This window comes from Pseudochaenichthys georgianus, chromosome 11, assembly GCF_902827115.2.
Source record: "Pseudochaenichthys georgianus chromosome 11, fPseGeo1.2, whole genome shotgun sequence".
Taxonomy (NCBI): domain Eukaryota; kingdom Metazoa; phylum Chordata; class Actinopteri; order Perciformes; family Channichthyidae; genus Pseudochaenichthys; species Pseudochaenichthys georgianus.
The window spans coordinates 16,046,155-16,064,412 of NC_047513.1; the positions used below are offsets into that span (position 1 = coordinate 16,046,155).

The window sequence follows — 18,258 nt, forward strand, 5'->3', positions numbered from 1 at the left end:
ACATACATACATACATACATACATACATACATACATACATACACATACACACACATGAACACACACTCTTACCTCACCAGCCCACTTATACCATGTGTTTTAACCCCTATGGTTTAATGCAGGGACGTGCACGGGCTACTGTTGCCCGGGCAACGGCCCTTTTGCAATTGTTGGCTGACCTGCCCCTCTGGAGAGAGCAAGAGGTTTATGTTTCTTCTGTTGTGGCCGAATAAACATGATAAGCCCACAATTAGTATTGTTCCGTCTCGCTGCGATAAAACACACTTTGTCAGATCAAAGGACAACCCTCCGGCCTCATATGGCTATGGTGATCATACCAAATACCCACCTGGCTTTGGTGACAAATCCCCGGGTAAATCTGTCCTCGGAAATGTCCCCGATTTTAAATATACTTAAATTGATTTTGAGTTTTCTCATGGCAGTTAGAGGGGACACACCAGGGGACTTTACTTCCTCTTGACACGGTCGGTTATTTACACCCAAAAATCTAAATAGGCTATAGGCCTACTTGTTATTGTGCGTCTGTCTTTCTGTGTATTTTACACTGCTCCGTAAACTCCCACAGCTCTCTCTCTTTTCTTGATCGCCCTCTCACGGGTGAACAGTTCACTGCCCCACTTCATTCTAGGATGTCTGCCATGTCTCTACTTCAGTTTGACCATCTCTGTTACTAAGTTATGGAATACTAAATAAATAAGTAATTAGATACCGTACCGTTACTGCGCTCATAGAGAATGATAAGAATAAGAATAATGCGTATTGAACTGGTTTAATTAATTAGTGAGTCTAAGGCAATTATAGAAGCCCTATTTTATCAGTATGTCTGCACAGCAGATGACCAAACTACATTAAATCATAATTGCCCCCATTTTTTCTTTAATAGTAACATTAGACATTTTAATGAGATATGGACTGCAAAATTAAACATTTCCCTGGATTTCATTTAGAAAAAAATTCAAAAGGTCTTGTGTATTTTTCGGGGGGGGGGGCTTTTTCTAGTTTAGAGCAATAGCCCCTCCAAATGTCTGTGCACTTCCCTGGTTTATCGTAATGAGCCTTCATGATGCAGCTCATCAGTATGCTGAAGGGAACAGAGGTCTGGTTCAACTGAAGTAAAATTGAACATTAAATTAGCATTGATTGTCCTCTATGCCACCCAGTATTTATAGCACAGAAAAGTATGGGGGACTTCAGTTTACTGTCTATTAATGATCTGCTTAATTTACTTCACTCAAAATGCCTGATTGAAATACAAATATGCATATCTATCTATCATTATGTAATGTAATAAGAAAAACCTAATTCCCATTGTAATAGCCACTTTAAACAAAGCCAACTTTCATTGATTTGACGCAGATTTGCTTACTTGCTCTTATTCATTTGTGATATTGTGTGTTTTTAATGTCATATTGTCTTTTATGAGTCTATGTATTCTTGTTTTTGGTGAGGCAATAAGCTAAGACATTTTTTTCTATATGTATGCGATTGACAATCAATTATTTGACTCGTAAATAATTTTGTTTATAATGATGACAGTATTGGAGTCACCTTACAGCTAATGCATCAAAGTCATCATTCTCTCAGCTAAGGTTATGAAATTATAGAACCACAACTCCCAGCATGCAACAGGGGATTTGTAATCCAACCCCAGCGCTGCTCCGGGTCGATCATGTGTTGTGTGACTGCCACCGGACGGCTGTGTGTAGGCAGTGCAGGGAAACGTGCCACACGGTGACACACACACACACACACGCGCACGCACGCACACACACACACACACACACACACACACACACACACACACCATGCAGCAGGCAGCTCAACAAGAACCGGCAGCAGCAGCAGAAACGTAAAAGATGGACTGAAAATTATGTGCCTCCGCCTCGGATCATCATCAACATGCTCCCGGGAGTTGTCTATGCACTGCTGGCGGGTTTCCTCGGAGCCGTGGCGTCGTCGTCTGCCAAACTGTCCCTCGGAGCCGACTACCTGAAGGGAGTCTGTGAAACCGGACTACGGACGTGGGGAGAGCAGCGGAAATTTAGACAAGCGGACGAAACTACCGCCTGCGACCGGGTGAGGCATGGCTCAGATTAATTATTAACACAGTGAGGCTGGCTGTGAATAATACAGCGTGCATGCCTGCAAGCAGGGTGGTTTCTAACGGAGGAAGTTGGGGGGTTATCCCCGCCCGCCTCTCCTCTCTGACTCCCCGCAGCATTAGCACCATCACTCACCATCACTAAGGGGGAGCCCATGCAGCTGCTGCGCTCTCGTGCTGTATCCTCATGCTGAATGACATTGCAGCTTGTACGAGTGTATGTGTGTGCGTGTATTGCGTTGTTGTGCAATTGTCTTACAGTGGTTGATGTGTTGAAGGTTGTGGAGAAGAGGCTGGTTTCTGTAAAGGGGGATCGGTTTTCTGTGTGACCTTCACGCTCTCTGCACACGTCACAAGATGATGTCAGAAACATCTGCAGGCAGCTGTCTGGAAACAGTGACCTTTAAACTGATGGCTATTTGAAATAGCAAATTAAGTATGCAGCCCTGGTGAATGCAAAACATATGATTTTGTTATGGACCATGAGGTTTGATGCGTCATAAGACTTTCAGACATAGTGTCTTTGCTTATAACACTCATGCTGTTTTCAGCTCCATATCCCTCTGAGGCTGCTGTGTGGGGGGCTGCTTTTCACCTGCAATGCTGTGATGTGGACCTTTCTTGCCAAAGCACTTAGGTACTCCTCTTCCTCCACCCAAACCACTGTGACCACCACGGCCTCTAACTTTATATCTTCCGTAAGTAACCGTTTATTTTACAGGATCTAGCCTTACCACTTGTCCTCTAATCATAATACTTGCTGTAGTGGAGTATGTTATTTTCAAAGTGACCTTTCGTCCTTATACTGTAAAAGCTGCTTTATTTTAGAAACTAGGCTAGGAATATTTTCAGAAATAACTAAGTTCACCTCCTTGTTTGACATATCCCCTCAAGGCATCATTAAAGAGACTGATTTACTTTGTTAAAAAATAAACCCTAATTTGTTTCTCCCGGCAGGCTTTCCTGGGCCAGCTGATCTTTGGTGAAGCCCAGATAACGTTGTGGTGGGTTGGGATCTCCCTGACCTTCTCTGGTCTGTTGGTACTGCAGAGGGTTTCACCGCAGGATGCACAACATGACGCAGGACACAAGGACGAATGATATGACTGGTCTCCACTAGAGTTGGGCCTGGCTCCAACTGGCCTATTACTGTGGTAATAGGAGTGTTTTGGTTGGCATCTCCTCTGATTTGATCTAGCCAAAGAAAATGTCATTTAAAAAAACATGCTGTCTTCCCTCCCTCAAAGTTTTATTAGAGAAATTGTATTCAGAATAACTAAATGCCCCTCAAAATGAATTATTCTTTATGAAAAGCAAATGCTTTAGTTGTATTGTTAATATTTATCCTTTAGGTTGCCGTTTGGCTGAGGAATAGCATTGTTTAGGTCTGTTTTCAAATCAGAGGAGGCGTTGGCCTTTAGCCAGTCTGGCCATGCCCAGCTACAATCTGGCTAGTGGAGACAAGATAATGGATGTCTGTGCCCAGTTTCCCAGATGCTCTAAAATTATCTTTGCAGACGAGCTTACAATAAAGCAAAAATGATACTAGCTTTATGCTACTTTTGGGGAAATGTTTCTGTCAACAGCAGCAAAAAAAGCGTGTGAGCTAACAGAAAAGGTGTGAGGCAATGGAAAAGGCTACAAATAATTTGACATTTTGGGAAATGCACTTCCGACAGAGAGTTAGATGAAAACATTGACACCATGCACTCTTATGTTTGTACAGTAAGCTTAGAATAACAAGTGGCAGAGGGAGAGCCTGGTTCTTCTTGAACTTAAGAAGATCTGCCTACTAGTATCATCAAATCTCTGTAGTTAACATGTTATACCCATTTTTTTAATCATTCGGTAAAACCACAAAGTCTTTGTTTTTCAATATGGTATTGTATGGATTGAAAAACAAGTCAGATATTGTTAGTTTTGTACAGAGCCAGGCTAGCTATTTTCTCTTTTACTGTCTTTGTGCTAAGCTAAAGTTCTTTAGCAGCTTTGTATTTGACAGACAATTGAGAGTTACAATCTTCACAAATCTTCATCTAACTCTCTGCAATAAGGAAGTCATTGCATTCAAAACTATTTCATTAAAGGAATAGACACAACATTATTAACAGATATGTAGCCTATGTATACTTTGAAAACCTGTGGCCATATGGTCAGACTGATCTCTCGTCAATCTTTGGTGTTGTGTTCATGAGAAATGGACGAATAGCATCATTGGCCATGCTCACGATGTCACTATTAATCAGCCAGTGCATTATGTATCGTAGCCGTCAAATCACCAAAGCTTTCTTAATTGTGACATTTCCTCAAATAACTAAGACAGTCACTGTAAACATCTTACACTGACGTTGCATTTTATGCATGCTTGAGGCAGGTTAATAGTGAAGCACTTAGCTGAAGAAATCTTATTTTCACAAGAAATAATACTTATGTAGCTTTGAAAGTTTCATCCTTTGGTTCTTTAACAAAAATATGATTTGCCTTTCTTGACAGCTTGAACCTCAAGATAGGAGCATGACACATTTTATGATTCAGAGGAAGATGCTCTTCCACTTTATGTTGGACGTTGCATGTTTCTACTGAAAATTGAACTAAAATCTCTCACACCAAAGCATCCTGGAGTGTCAGTCCACATCAAAGGGAAGTCCCTGTGAGCTGAATAATGTTATTAAATTCACAATCATGTGACTAAAGTGTCCAAACCGTCTCTTAAGCATCAGAGACATCACATGGCCTCTTTAATTGCCTGTTGAGCTTTATGCGTGCGCCATGCATTTACAATCTTATATTTTCCTGTCCATAGATAGACCATCATCACTCTGGGTTTAACCTGGCTTTATTAAAAGCTCCCTCGACATCCCTGGAGTTGTCAGTGAGAGTGCAATAACATTATTCACCTTTAAATCTCATAACACTGTGATGTGTATAAAAGTGAATGATGCTTTGAGTATTCATGATGTAATGTAGAAAATGAAAATACATGCTGCCTGCTAGAGGGACGTTTCGGTAAGCGTAAATCAGCCAAGTACAGGGGTTCGACTGAATATGACATGAAAGGTTGCTTTATTGAACTATTTGAAGATCACACTTTGCTGTTGTCTAGATACATATCATAATATAAATGCAGAATGGTAGCTCTAATACCTGTATGTAATGTTCCACAGCAGCAATGCACAAATATATCCTTCCAGCTGCTGCTGTGTAGGGTTTGTATCATGTGATTTACATGCATCTCTATTAATGTGACTGCAGTGACAATGTGATTATGAAGCTCTAAAGTTCAAGGTTGGCTGAGTGTTGTTATATTTCTTAAACAGTGGAGATAACTCACAGCCACAGAGAAGTGAATTTGCTTTCTTGTAGAGAGTTAGATAAGATTGATACAACTCTTATGTCTGGTCTCACAATATAAACTGTAGATGTTAGCAAGTTAGCTTAGCTTATCATCAAGACTGAAAACAGGGGAAACAGCTAGCCTGTCTCTATTTAAGGGGAATAGGAAGCCTTCCAGTATTACCAGTAGGGTGTAATTTGGCATTTGAACAGAGAGACAGGCAGTTTAAATAGTCTATGCTAAGCTAACCAGTCTAGCTTCCTATTTACTTGACAGTAGGGCTTAATGGGAGGTTATCTGCCAGACTATTTCTCACTACTTGACAATTTGACAGTTTATTTTGTATTTGTGGACTACCGGATTGCTGCATATAACTTGTGAATATATGAGTTTAGGAGGTGCTGTTTGGTATGTTACCACAGGCTAGCTCTTTACAGTTGTTCTGATAAGCTAGGCTGCTAGCTGTATAGCATCAAAGTAACAGAAAGACATGACAGATCTTCTCATCAAACTCTCAGCAAGAAAGGAAATAATTGCATTTCCAAAAATGTCAAACTATTTCTTTAACACACCTTTGATATCTGTAATATTTTTCTTTACATTCTGAAGGGTTATAATGTGCCTGGCTTTTCCTCCAGTTATTGGCATGATATGATGTTAAACCATCTACCTGTGAATCCACTCCCACTGTAATATAACCAGCTGGAGCTTGGCAGTTGCCACATTTAAAGCTCCATGACAGCCGCATGGCCCTGGGTGTGATGTATTTATGTGCACTTAAACTGTAGATTGGGTTGTACAGAGAGATTAGAAAATCACTGAGTTACAACGTGGACCTCACACGGTGTGTGTCACATTGATGAAATCATCATCATGAAATCAGTTAATGTCTGAGAGCACATAAATAGGTAATAATATATATGTTAAAATATATTTATTTCAATTGTGTAATGTGCTGCACTGCTATAAAACAGTAAATGTACGAGTCCTTTTTCTGATTCAGTAAAGTTTTGACTCATCTCATGGTAGAATAAACGGAAAGACACCGATTTTGCAGTAGTTTGTTGGTACAACTTAGATATAAAGATTAGTTATCAATTTATTCTGAAGGTTTGTAAAAGTGTAAATATAATTCTCTTAATAGGAAACACTTTAAAGAACGTATCAATTGTCATCCTCACTGAGAGAAGAAACACTGTTGAATTATTAAATAAAACATCTTATCTGACTAACAAGATTCTCGTCTCCATAACTCAGATATTATTGGCTGTGAGAAGATGTTAAGTACGTCTTCAAGACAGCTTTCGTCTTTAAACAGAGTAGCTTTATAGAGCCATTCTACTTTCCAAGGTTGAATAAGTAAATGGCCTGACTGTTTTCCTACAACAAACAGGGACATTATACTCATTGGGCTCAATTTCCTAAGTAATGTATGAAATGCGTTCTCACTTTATAGGGCTGGATGTGATGTTAGCCCTGAGCTAGTCTACCTGTATTCACACGGTGATGCTTCATTAGACCAGCCATTTATTTAAATACCTCTTGGAAAAATGGCAGATTAAACTTAAATCCCTTTAAAGCCTTTTCAAATGCCTTGCACCCCAGTAACATGGCAGATAACAGCTTGGACAGAATTGTATAATTTACGTGTTTGAATATAGTTATTTGACAATAGTGTCAAGTATAATTTTTTATTCCATCCCTGTAATAAGCAAGCCAATTATCTCAAAAAGGAATACCTTTCTCTCTTTTTTTTTTTAAAACACCCGAATTAGTCAAAAATGTTCTGCCAAAATATAAAGAAAACGGATGGCAACAATCATTAACCATAACATTTGAAGAAAGTTGTGTCACATACCATTTTATTTCATTCCCCTTTAAACAAATGCCAGTCAAAAAGAAAATGTGGTCCACAATAAGTACTAAAAAAGGCTATTCATACCTGACCACAAAGGACATATTAAACAATTCTAGAAGAAAGCTGGTGTACAGTATGTGTAAACTAGACAGCAACCATCGCATCTCCATATGATAAAATGTTTGCATTTCATAAAACCTGTTCAGATAAAAAATCTTTTTTTAAATCGTGAGAATATCTCGATCTTGAAATGGTTACTTCAATGCATCCCTTCAATAAGCATTCAATTTGGCAATTTGGTCCTTTCATCACCCTTAAAACACGTTTAAATATAGTAAGGCTTTCGAACACATTTCAGCAAAGGCATTTTTAGTGTTAAATGCTTTGAAGTGGACTATTTCCTATCTGCACCAAATTATTCCCAACAAAAGTGAAACATCCTCCTCACACTGGATGCTCCAGTGCTGTTAAAACGTGCATTCCTAATATGATCTTTCAGGCCTCGGTGAACATTTTACACTGGCCTAAATTCAAACCAACATTTTATCCTGCAGGCTTTTCCCCTCTAGTCAGGCTCACAACTACAATCTATGACAAACTGGATTATCGAAAAGAAAATTCCATCAATTGCTGGTGACCGATTTAAACTGGTACGAAGCCAAGAGGTCGACCAGATTCGCTACAAAAGAGTTGTCAGATAATCAAAAAGACACTGGTCAAAACAAACTACTGGATTATAAATACGATTGACATTTAAAAGCTGCAGCGCTTCTTGGACTAGACACAACTGCTTACCTTCCAAGTGATTTCAAAATTATAATCCATAGGATTTCCATGAATTTCAGCTCAAGATTTATACCAAGTAACCATTTGATGTAAATTAATTCAGTTATTACCACTACGTAGTGTTTTTCTTTGTCAGAGGCAGGTCTGCCTTTCTTGCCACACATTGAAATTACCAATAAACGACTCAAAGCGTTTAATCTTATTTCATTAATAGTCACAGTGTTTTTCGATAAAAAAATTCAAGGAGGAAAAAATATATTGCTTCAGATTAAAACTCAGGAGTAGTCTGAGGAAGGCTTATGTAGGGGTGCAGGAAACGCTGAAGGGGCCAAGGTTAGCCCTACTTTACACCCCTGAACCGATTTGGCAGTGTGTCTGCTGTGATCTGAATCACCAGATGGTTCCTAGTTAAACTTTAATTATGTTATCATGTTGCCTGCTCTCATCTTCTCATCCACTACTCCTGAAGGACAAGCCCCACACACTGTTTATCTTAATTCGCTTGAGGTCCAAACATAAAATCAGAGCACAGCTGATTATGGTGCTGATTGTTCATTTTGTTTGGTAGCTACTGCTGCTTGTTTTGGTCGTATTTCTGACAAAATAGCTGCTTAGCGAGGGTTCACTGTAGTATTATAAATTGTGCTATGGAAACCATTGACTGTTGCCATATCAACCAGAGTATAACTTTAACTAAGGCAGTGAACTGTCCTACAGCCTTTGGATGTCCTTCACAGCTCCGGTTTTGGCTGGAAATTAGCTAATGGCCCGTCCAAACAACAAAAAACACATACCTAACCTGTTTGTATATGATAAGCCAGAAAGGGGGGATAAAGTGCAGACTAAAAGTATGTAAATCAAAACATAAATTTGATAAAATGTAGTGTCAAGTTAAAGTTCCTAAAATACCTGGATTTATCCACCTATCTGGCATCAAAGAACAACAAGACAATCTCATTTAATAAAATATTTAACTAATATGATCCTGTCTCACCCTGAATGTCTTAAGGCAAAAATAATAAACATTTCTTTAAACAAAAAAGCAGAGGCCAACGTTCACTAATGCACTGTTCTAAGGCAAATCACCCGCAGCATTTAGCAAAAGACTATTGGAACAACAGGAATACAGCATATAAAGAAGTGACAGGATTACAATGTTTACAGGAAGACAAACTCCGGAGTCCAGTTTGTCACACGGACAGTGAAACTTTCTGGACTTCAGTTTCGAGTTCACATTATTGTCTAGTTTTGGAAGCAGGAAATGATCAGACATACTGCAGGAAGAACTCCGCCTCTGGCTGTGGTTTAAGTGCTTCTTGTCAAGTTGTTGCAACAACTCTCAGTCAGCACCAGCCAAACAAAAATAAAAAGAAGGTGAATGTTTTAAAAACCAACAAATCTTTGACAACGGAACTCACAACAGAACACCCTGATAATATTGATCAACAAAATATCCATAAATGAAAGAAAATGAAGAAGTGGTAAAGAGGAGTTCATGCTCGTTGAGGTCCAGCCAATAGGAAGGGATATCGGGGAAGTCCACAGCAGCAGAGCTCAGCCAGGCTTCAGTTTTCACACAATGTACTGGTACAAGTCTGCCTTGCCGTGGTCGGGTGTTGCAAAGGGGCTCAGCCAGGCTATAGAGAACGGATGGCCAAACACCACCTTCAAATTCATCCATTTGGACCTTTTGGCCCATCGTCGCTCCTCCTTCTTAAGCTGTTCGATACCCTGCAGGTAAAGAAGTGACAAACATCAGAATCTGACAATCTCCAGAACTGATTAAAGCTGAACATATAGCTGTGTATCCAAATGTTAAATGAACCATTATAAAGTAACCAGTGACAGGGATGTTTTGTATTTGTACTTTTGTTTGTGGTCTGGTTCAGCCATCAGTAACTCCCCGTGTTACCTTGAATTGAAATTCTTGGATGCCTCCACGGTGAACGTAGAATCAGAAAAGCAGAACAAATAAATACTTTGCTCAACCCTTAGATTGTATTCATCGGAACCATTGGATAAAAAAAGTTTTCTTCAAGAGTTACAGATAAAACGGGGTAAGTAATATATTTTAAAATAATCAACAAGTATTCCTTTAAGTATGATTATGGTGACTCACTGTCAGCATTCCCTGGTGTCAAAGAACAGCACGCAGGCACAAAATGGACTGAAGTAGATGATCTTTGTATAGAAGATCAAGCCGCTGTGAGTCATTGTTGTGGGTGGTTGAGCCGACACAGTATGGGAAATAATCTCACCTACCTGGAGGCTGCAGAGTAAGCAAATGACCTGCTCCTGCTATCATCTGTGCTATGATTTAGTAAACAACACACAGGATGAATTCATGACTTATTTTAAAAAGTCAGAGCGGCAGAAAGGAACCTACGTGTGTCAGGATAACTTGCTGCCTAAACTCAACCAGCCCAGCACATACAAAAACAGATGAGTGATTTGGTTGTAAGGGATGCACCAGGTGTAATTTCCTTGGCTGATTCCAATTTGGATTTTTTTAAAGTCTGACTATTTAATGACTTTTAAGTTTTTACTCACCGTCTCATCGGAGCAGATGGAGTGGACCTGGGTCCCAAACATGACTGCAGTGAAGATCAGGAAGAGGAGAGCCTCAAAGCAGAGGAGGATGAGGAGGATGACGGTAGCCGGTGGAGAGAAGTTACTGCACTCTGGAAAAGAAGAGTGAAGAAAGATTTGTCAAGTTGTAAAGGAGTATTTTATCTGTGTGAAAATGCATAGCAACAAAATGGAGTCAAGCTCTTTACTAAAATCTCTCACAGGACATAAGAATATAACTACTAATGGTACATTCTGGATATGGTTGGTTAGAATGTATTATACGTTTGCATCTTTAAAATTCTCTGTTGGATATAATCAGCTATATTTGCACATTAATGGTGGTAAAACAATAAGGTCCCTGTGTACACTGAGCAGCTGCTACATCAGTTCATCACGTACTTGTCCAGTCTTCTTCAAAGCAGAAAACAAAATGGAAGGCCACCAAGATCAGGGCATGGAAAGATATGAGTGAAATATACATCTGTCGAGAGAAAAAGAGCAAAACAAAGCATAAGATAATCATAATATCAAGACATGTATCTAATCTATATTTCATACCAATGTTATTTACATAGGGGTTGCATATAAGTTGAGATAAAAATAGTAAATATAGAATGAAGGCGGCAGGTACTTGTTGCATTTCTGCTCCTCAATATTTTTGCTTACATATTTAGCCATGCAATACAGCCAACACTATTACTTGTGTCAAAGCATATTGGTTCAAGTGTTTTAAGACTCACTGTGAAGAGCACAAAGTATTTCTGATTGCTCTCTCCGACACAGTTATTCACCCAGGGACAGTGGTGGTCCATCTTTTTGATGCAGCGTTTACACACACTGTGGGCACACAGAGACACAAAGATAAAGTTGATGAAAATGAATACAAACATTGCAGGCAAAATACCAATCTGAAAACAGAGTGTATTTTTCTAATAACAGTAATATAAGGACACAATCAAAGTGAAGTGAGAGACAGGATCGTTGTGCTCTCAATCATGGTGGCTGGACTATGTCCGTTTGTGTGCGTGCGAGTGCTTATTTATCTCGCAGAATTACATTTCTTATGCATCTCAAGTAAGGTCTGACAATTCAGAAGTTGTCATCTGACGAAGCAGAAAATCCTGCTAGATTTATTCATGTGCTTTGTGTACACGCTCTCACGCTAAATCTATATTTATAAAGCTGCAATCTTGTGTGTAATATATTTTCATCCTATTGGTCACTAGAGACAAGGGTATCATTACAACCACCCACAGGAATGACTCATAAGAAGAAGATATCATCTTCTTAATTTAAACTGACAGCCATTTTTCTCTCTGAGACAGAATGAGTCACTGGCTTTACAATTCAGTTACGCTGAAGTGTTTTTGTGCTTTTCATGCCTGAAGATCCCAGGGTACCACTGAGCTGCCTCGGAGGGAACTCCTTAACATCCACCTGCAAAGCCTGCAGGGAAATGCTACGCTCAAAGAAAAACACACACAGTAGAGGCCGGCGATTCATCAGTGGAACAGATGAGTAAAGAAGTGAAGAGACGCATGAGGACTTTCCTCTGCAATGTGCAGACTTCAGCAGGAAACTCTAATCGCCCAGACCCACATCTTAGAAGTTGCCACGTTTGTAATCTTCCCTACAATCTGCACTATCACAGGGAGTGCCGTACCTGCAGTGGTGAGCTCGGTCAGGCTTTATGCTGCAGCACTTGGGACACTTGTAGACCACCTGTCCGGGTTTGAGCTGCAGGCTTTCGATGAACTCTTTGGTAGCGTTCCCTTTAGGCACGGCTCCCTGAAGAAAACAGAGGCATTGACAAGGAATACAATTGTAGTTTCTGTACCTGTGGATGTTTTACAGGGTTTTCCTGTCATTGATTTAGCTGGAGACGTTCCATAAACATGGGTATTACCCTTTAAAAAGGAAACATATCAATGGGGCAGGATAATGTCAGTAAGTGGTCCCAGGTAATATGTAAGCAGTGGGTCTAAAACCAAACTACACTGGAATACCACAGAGTTACCACAAGTTAGCCGTGTCTCATTAAAGTCTGTCATAATTACATTAAAACATATGTACCATAAAGGATCAACGCAAATATTATAGTGACATTAAAACTAGATCTAAAAACATGCATCTGCAAACGCTACAACCATTTTGTATCTACAATCTGTGTGTTATTAGAGTACTGGGTGACAGTAAAGTAACCAGATGAGAGTGCGACTGACCGGGTCTGTGCACATGGCCTTAGCATGAGAGGCGAGGGCGAGGACCCCGAGTGCGTTGAAGATCAGCCCGTTGAAGAGGCTGTAGATCACGCTCTTGGCAGGCACCAACACGACGAACACCACCACAAACTCGGCGTAAAAGACCAGGAACCAGGTGATGACGCCGCACACGATGCCGCAGCCGTCGCGGATGAACCACATGGTGTCGGAGCCGTAGCGGAGCGGGGGGGGGGCGCAGTGCTCGGGCCTCAGGTAGCCAGCTTGCCTCTCGATGTCCCTGGTGCGGTGCGCCGGGCTCTTCATTCTACAAAACCTGCGGCTCCCACCACATGCTGCGAGGAGAGACGGAGGACAGATGGAGAGGAAGTAGGGGGGCAGAGATGTGGAGAACATAAAAAGAAAGAAAGAAGAGAATTAGATAGTAGATAGGGGCTGAAATTAACTATTATTTTTCACTGAACTGATTGTTGACTTTCTGGTGTAAATCTACAGTTCTCCAGAGTCTTAAGCGATACATTTCTTATATTTTTCTGACCACCAAACCAAACTAATACTGGGTCAAATATTGATATTATATCAGAAAAGTGATACGAGACTGGATATCATCTTAGAGTTCTGATATCGCAATTTGTGTTGTCTTTTCCTGGTTTTAAAGCTGCATTATACTAAAGTTATTAAATGTTCTGTTCTAGAAGGTCTATTTTTCTTTATCCGCCTAGTCGTTAAATCTTCATTACTGATGATTATGTATCATCTCATTGTGGAAATATCTTGTATAAATTAAATATTGTCATATAGGATTTTCTTTACATCGACCAGTCGTTATCCAACACCTTAAAATCATAGATTTGCTGTCATGTAAGACAAATACAATACTAATTCTGAAAGAACAAAGCTGAAAGAAAATATGTTTGGTATTTTAAATTATCTAAAAAAGTCAATTCTCAAAATGAATGCAAATAACTTTGATCTACAAATTGATGAATTTCCCAAGCTGTATAACGGCCCTGTCTTCATTAAAGCAATATCAATGTGTATGAGTGTGTTACCAAAGCAATTCAGAGTCCGAGTACATTTTCTTAAAAAAGTGCTCTATTTCCTCAAGGAATATAAACAAAGATAAGGGGTTTATAAGTCTGCAGAGTGAATCAGCAAATATCAGCAGGAAGCATAAACTGAAGGAGAAAAAACAGTGACTGGCCTAATCCCAACAGGCCAAACAACCTCATCAAATTCTCTCAGAGAAACGAAGAAGCTGCTGAAGGATTAGGAAATGGCAATTTTGGCTTTAAAAGTGAAACAAACAAAGCTTCAACAGAGACGCCTCCAGTAGCCTGAGCCGCACGGGGCCTGAATGTGTGCCCGAGCCTCATGAATAAGCAATGGAGGAGGTCTGAGTGTGTGTTGATAAAGATGTTTGGACTTCAAAGGGCATCAAATGTCAGAAAACCAAAAGAAGGCCTCACTATTTTAAGCAGATAACACAGACTGAGTACAAATGCAAATTCCCGGAGCACGGCTGATGGACCTCGGCGCCGTCTCCTCACTAAAACCTGAGCTTATAGGGAGAGCAGCCAAATTGGTCATTCCTGAAGATTCCATCTATCCATTAGGCTTAACTGAGCAATGACCTAATCTTTACTTTTACGTCTGTATTAAAAAGATGTGGCGTTCCTACAGCGCTTCTGGGATTAAATTAGTAAACGGGCGCCATCTCTGGTTTGAATTTAAACACCTCAGTTCATTAGAGCCCGACTCCAGATCACTAACCAGACCCTCTTTGTATGCTTCGTATTATCCAGCCCATCCTACTGCACACAGCACCACACCCATCTGGCCTCTCACTCACAACACATTTAAAGATCAATCATGTTGAAGAAATCATCTGAGCATTTGTGTTTTATGATTGTATTTTGTATCTGTTTTGTCATCCTCTATTAACTGGTGTGCCGTCTTTGCCAAGTCACCCCTCCCTGTCTCGAGGCACTTTCTGTATGAATAAGGCTTAGGAGGACCAATCCCAAGGAGTTTGCCAATCCTTTAAACTTTTCCTCTACTGCCCATTCCAGGTAAATGTGTGATATAGCCATGCAATTTGGAACCAGTAAAATTGTGTTTACTGCTAAAAAAGCAAATGTACGACTGCTAACAAGCCGTACTAAGACAATGGTTACGGCACATTATACTTACTGAACATCAGCATGTTAGCCTTTTCATTGTGAGCATATTAGCTCAAAGCACTGCTGTGTAAAGCAAAGTAAACCCATCTAAACACAATCCTTCAAGTGTGACTTGGATGGACTTTTTGACAATTAAATGTATTATTTTTGACATAGCTGCCGTCTCAACCAATCTATCTACCAATCTTTTGAAACGCAAACCAAATATGGGGAGAACATTATCTACTATTCTGATATTGAAGGCATTTGGAATACTTTCTTGGGGAAAAAATGTACTTTCTGTATTCTAAAATAATGTATGCCAACCAACCCTCTTTACCCTTTTCACCAGCCATGTCATCGCGCAGATGAGTCAGGCGCAGAGGGAGGTCAGGTTAGACGTCTGGTGTGTCTGCGAGTATCACTTTCACCAGGAGTCTGGGATTACTGAAGCGTGCGTCTCTGCTCCGGTGGTAGTACACAGAAACAATAAGTATGTTTTAACACATGCTGTACTGTCATTTTAGGGTGCTGGTACTTGCTTTTTTTCCGAACTTAACTAAAAATACTTTCAGGAAAATTCCAACAAAAACTGATTCATCATCACATTACTTGTTGTAAATGTTTATAAATCTCTGAACGTTTTCAGACTATAAAACGGACTGTCTTTTACCTTATCATCAGGTCAGCTATCAGCCCTCATCATTCAAAACTAAGAAACCTGGAGGAGCAGGATTTAGTTACCATGCCTTGACTTTGGCCAACTTTAAGTTCAGGTTACAGATCTCCATTTTACTGAAATGTAACACGCATTAAAATGTTGCCAACATGTAAATCACTAAGTTTCATTTCAATATCTTGGATGGAGTATCTTTGTTAAACAGGTTCATAAACGTATAGTTATGCATGTTACCAGTGTATATCTGATTCAGCTTGAAGAGCAGACCATTTCAAGAAAAACTTGTTTCAGTGAGGGGGACAAGAGACATTTGTTAAAGGTTGGTATGTATGGTAATGTGTTTGTCATGTGGACTGTTTTTTTTATGTTTCAGGCCATTAATAACAAAGACACTAAGATGGCTCGAAAAACTGTGTCTTGTGAAAGACCTGGAGTGAAACTCGCAGCAAAACCAGAGTTTATTAACAGAAACTAAATCAATAGCTTATTTTTTGTAACACGGAGAACGAGTCAATAGATTTCTCTCAGTGAATTGCTGCTTCTTTTCTTTTTACAATGGGAATTAGTAAATGACTTGATTGTCACAGAAACAACTCAAAGAAACAACAGTTAGTAGTTTCTGTACTGAAATGCCACTATCAGCATCCCGATGCCACTGCAGTACTGATATATTAGATACAGTATGTGAAAAGGCCTGATGTATCCTGTATTGGTGACTCAGGGACTCAAAATATATGCATGGCAGAGTCAGATACTAAATTAATGATGGGGTTTGATAGTCTGCTGCTAGAATGAATTTCAAAGTAAGAGACTGATGGTGGAAAATAATGCAGACGAGATGGATGAGGAATGTGATGTAGAGAGGAGAGGCAGCTCATTTGACCTCCTGTTGAGATAATTAACACCAATGGATTTTCTTTTTTACCAAGAAATAAAAAAAAACATTTTTCAAAGACTAAAGAATTATATTTATATTCAGTTTTACTAGCAAAGCTTGATTAAATAGTGTAGAGATTTATGTGACCCTCCCGACGCTGTGAAATTGGAGGATTAACTACATGAAGTTAATAACTATAGTGAAGTGTGAAGCAGATATTGATTGAAATTTGGGCCGTAAATAGTGCTCTACAGAGGGATCAATACCATCAGCTTTTCCCATCAGAATTTGATGAAGAAAAAGCTGAAATTCTTCAGAACCCGTTTTTGATAAGTGGTAACCAGTGAAGTTATCGTAAAAAAGAAGGAAAAAATGTAAAAGGTACATCACTTTTTTTTAAAGTAGTATCAACATGGTGCATCTCTCTGTTAAGCAGACACATTAACTTCCTATTGAAAATGTGTCTTTGGTGACATGACACATTTTAATGCCAAAATGAAATATATTTTTAACTCAAACCTGGTCCCCAGCCTCCTCTAAGAAAAATATCTGGGTTTTTGTTTTGCTAAATGCTTGGATTTCTAATCATTTCAGCTGTAAATCAGTGCTATAACAATGCAAAACACTGTAATCACGTGTATATATAGACCTTCCGCCTGGCACTACTTATGAGCAACTCATGTTGGAAATCTTAAAAGGTAATAACTAGGGAGTCAACATTTCTGAAGTGCCCTTGAGCAAGACTCTAGCTACATCAACCTCTGACCTCCCAAAAGATGGGTGAGTAAAAAGGGAAAGTATGTTGTCATAACCAATGGGGTCTTTCCAGTTAGTGATCAGTGATCCACGATTAATTAAATAACTTCCCAATATGATAATGCAATTAACGCGAACAGGAAGTAGCTCTGGCACCTGGAGCAGCATATGGATAACTGATTGTAACCGCCTTAAAGCGTTATCCACGTTACAGTAAAATAGCATTATTTAACGTCCGCTGTTTTTCACAAACATACCTCACACTCTCCAGGTATATCTCCAAAAGTTTCTTGTAATTCTTCGTCTGAAGCCTGATAAAAACACGGAACTGAGTCCCCTCCTCCTGTTAGCGGAATCCCAGCTAACCTCACTGCTCTGCGGACAGATGCTCTCCGCAGCTCGCCTCGGTGTCGAAGAGATGTTAATTCACCTTTTAAGTATGCTACTTACAGCAGGGGACTGAGCCTTAAAACAGGCCGTAACCTAGCTAGAGCTTCCCCCTCTCCAGGCAGCTTTACAGGAGGAGCAGAGCAACAGAGGCGACCAGGAAGTCCGATACTATCTTCCTGGGCGTTCGTGCCCTGCGCTGAGTCTGTCAGGCGGAAGATTCACCCAGCCTACTGATACACTGCCCTGCACCATAAACTGTTTCTTATGTTGTTCATGTTGTTTGATTTATCATACACCAAAGCAAATTCCTTGTATGTGTAAACCTCTGGCAATAAACTTTATTCTGATTATTTGTATATATATAACATCTTGTCATAATAGGCTGATTATGTGCTAAATTAAATGTTAACAAATGTAGATTGTATTAGTGCTGTTTTGAAATGCAAAGTGTTTAATTGCCATTTAGAGGCAGGGGTGGATTAATGCACATCCTGTCAATGCTGC

The 18,258-nt window shown here is 39.7% G+C and overlaps 2 protein-coding genes across 2 annotated transcripts; one reads left to right on the plus strand and one right to left on the minus strand.

Annotated features, from left to right (window-relative positions):
- The first annotated feature begins 1,724 nt into the window (after positions 1 to 1,724).
- LOC117454725 (transmembrane protein 42) lies at positions 1,725 to 6,076 on the plus strand. Its single transcript, XM_034093863.2, has 3 exons — positions 1,725 to 2,097; positions 2,674 to 2,820; positions 3,080 to 6,076. Exons 1-3 carry the CDS (start codon positions 1,921 to 1,923, stop codon positions 3,221 to 3,223), a joined length of 468 nt encoding a protein of 155 aa, XP_033949754.1. The 5' UTR covers positions 1,725 to 1,920; the 3' UTR covers positions 3,224 to 6,076.
- A 1,220-nt stretch (positions 6,077 to 7,296) lies between these two features.
- Positions 7,297 to 17,949, minus strand: LOC117454724 (palmitoyltransferase ZDHHC3-like). The gene is made up of 7 exons (XM_034093862.1): positions 17,622 to 17,949; positions 12,894 to 13,225; positions 12,335 to 12,459; positions 11,412 to 11,508; positions 11,071 to 11,152; positions 10,651 to 10,781; positions 7,297 to 9,831 (listed from the first exon to the last, which is right to left on the minus strand). Exons 2-7 carry the CDS (start codon positions 13,194 to 13,196, stop codon positions 9,673 to 9,675), a joined length of 897 nt encoding a protein of 298 aa, XP_033949753.1. The 5' UTR covers positions 13,197 to 13,225; positions 17,622 to 17,949; the 3' UTR covers positions 7,297 to 9,672.
- Positions 17,950 to 18,258: the final 309 nt, after the last annotated feature.

What these genes read in the sequence shown, in the direction of transcription:
- LOC117454725 (XM_034093863.2), top strand. Translation starts at nt 1,921, where the DNA reads ATGCTCCCGGGAGTTGTCTATGCACTGCTGGCGGGTTTCCTCGGAGCC. An exon ending in AAACTACCGCCTGCGACCGG is followed by an intron (nt 2,098 to 2,673) that starts GTGAGGCATGGC and finishes TGCTGTTTTCAG; the next exon opens with CTCCATATCCCTCTGAGGCT. An exon ending in CCTCTAACTTTATATCTTCC is followed by an intron (nt 2,821 to 3,079) that starts GTAAGTAACCGT and finishes TTCTCCCGGCAG; the next exon opens with GCTTTCCTGGGCCAGCTGAT.
- LOC117454724 (XM_034093862.1), bottom strand. Translation starts at nt 13,196, where the DNA reads ATGAAGAGCCCGGCGCACCGCACCAGGGACATCGAGAGGCAAGCTGGC. An exon ending in AATACTTTGTGCTCTTCACA is followed by an intron (nt 11,153 to 11,411) that starts GTGAGTCTTAAA and finishes TTCTCTCGACAG; the next exon opens with ATGTATATTTCACTCATATC. An exon ending in CTTTGAAGAAGACTGGACAA is followed by an intron (nt 10,782 to 11,070) that starts GTACGTGATGAA and finishes CTTCTTTTCCAG; the next exon opens with AGTGCAGTAACTTCTCTCCA.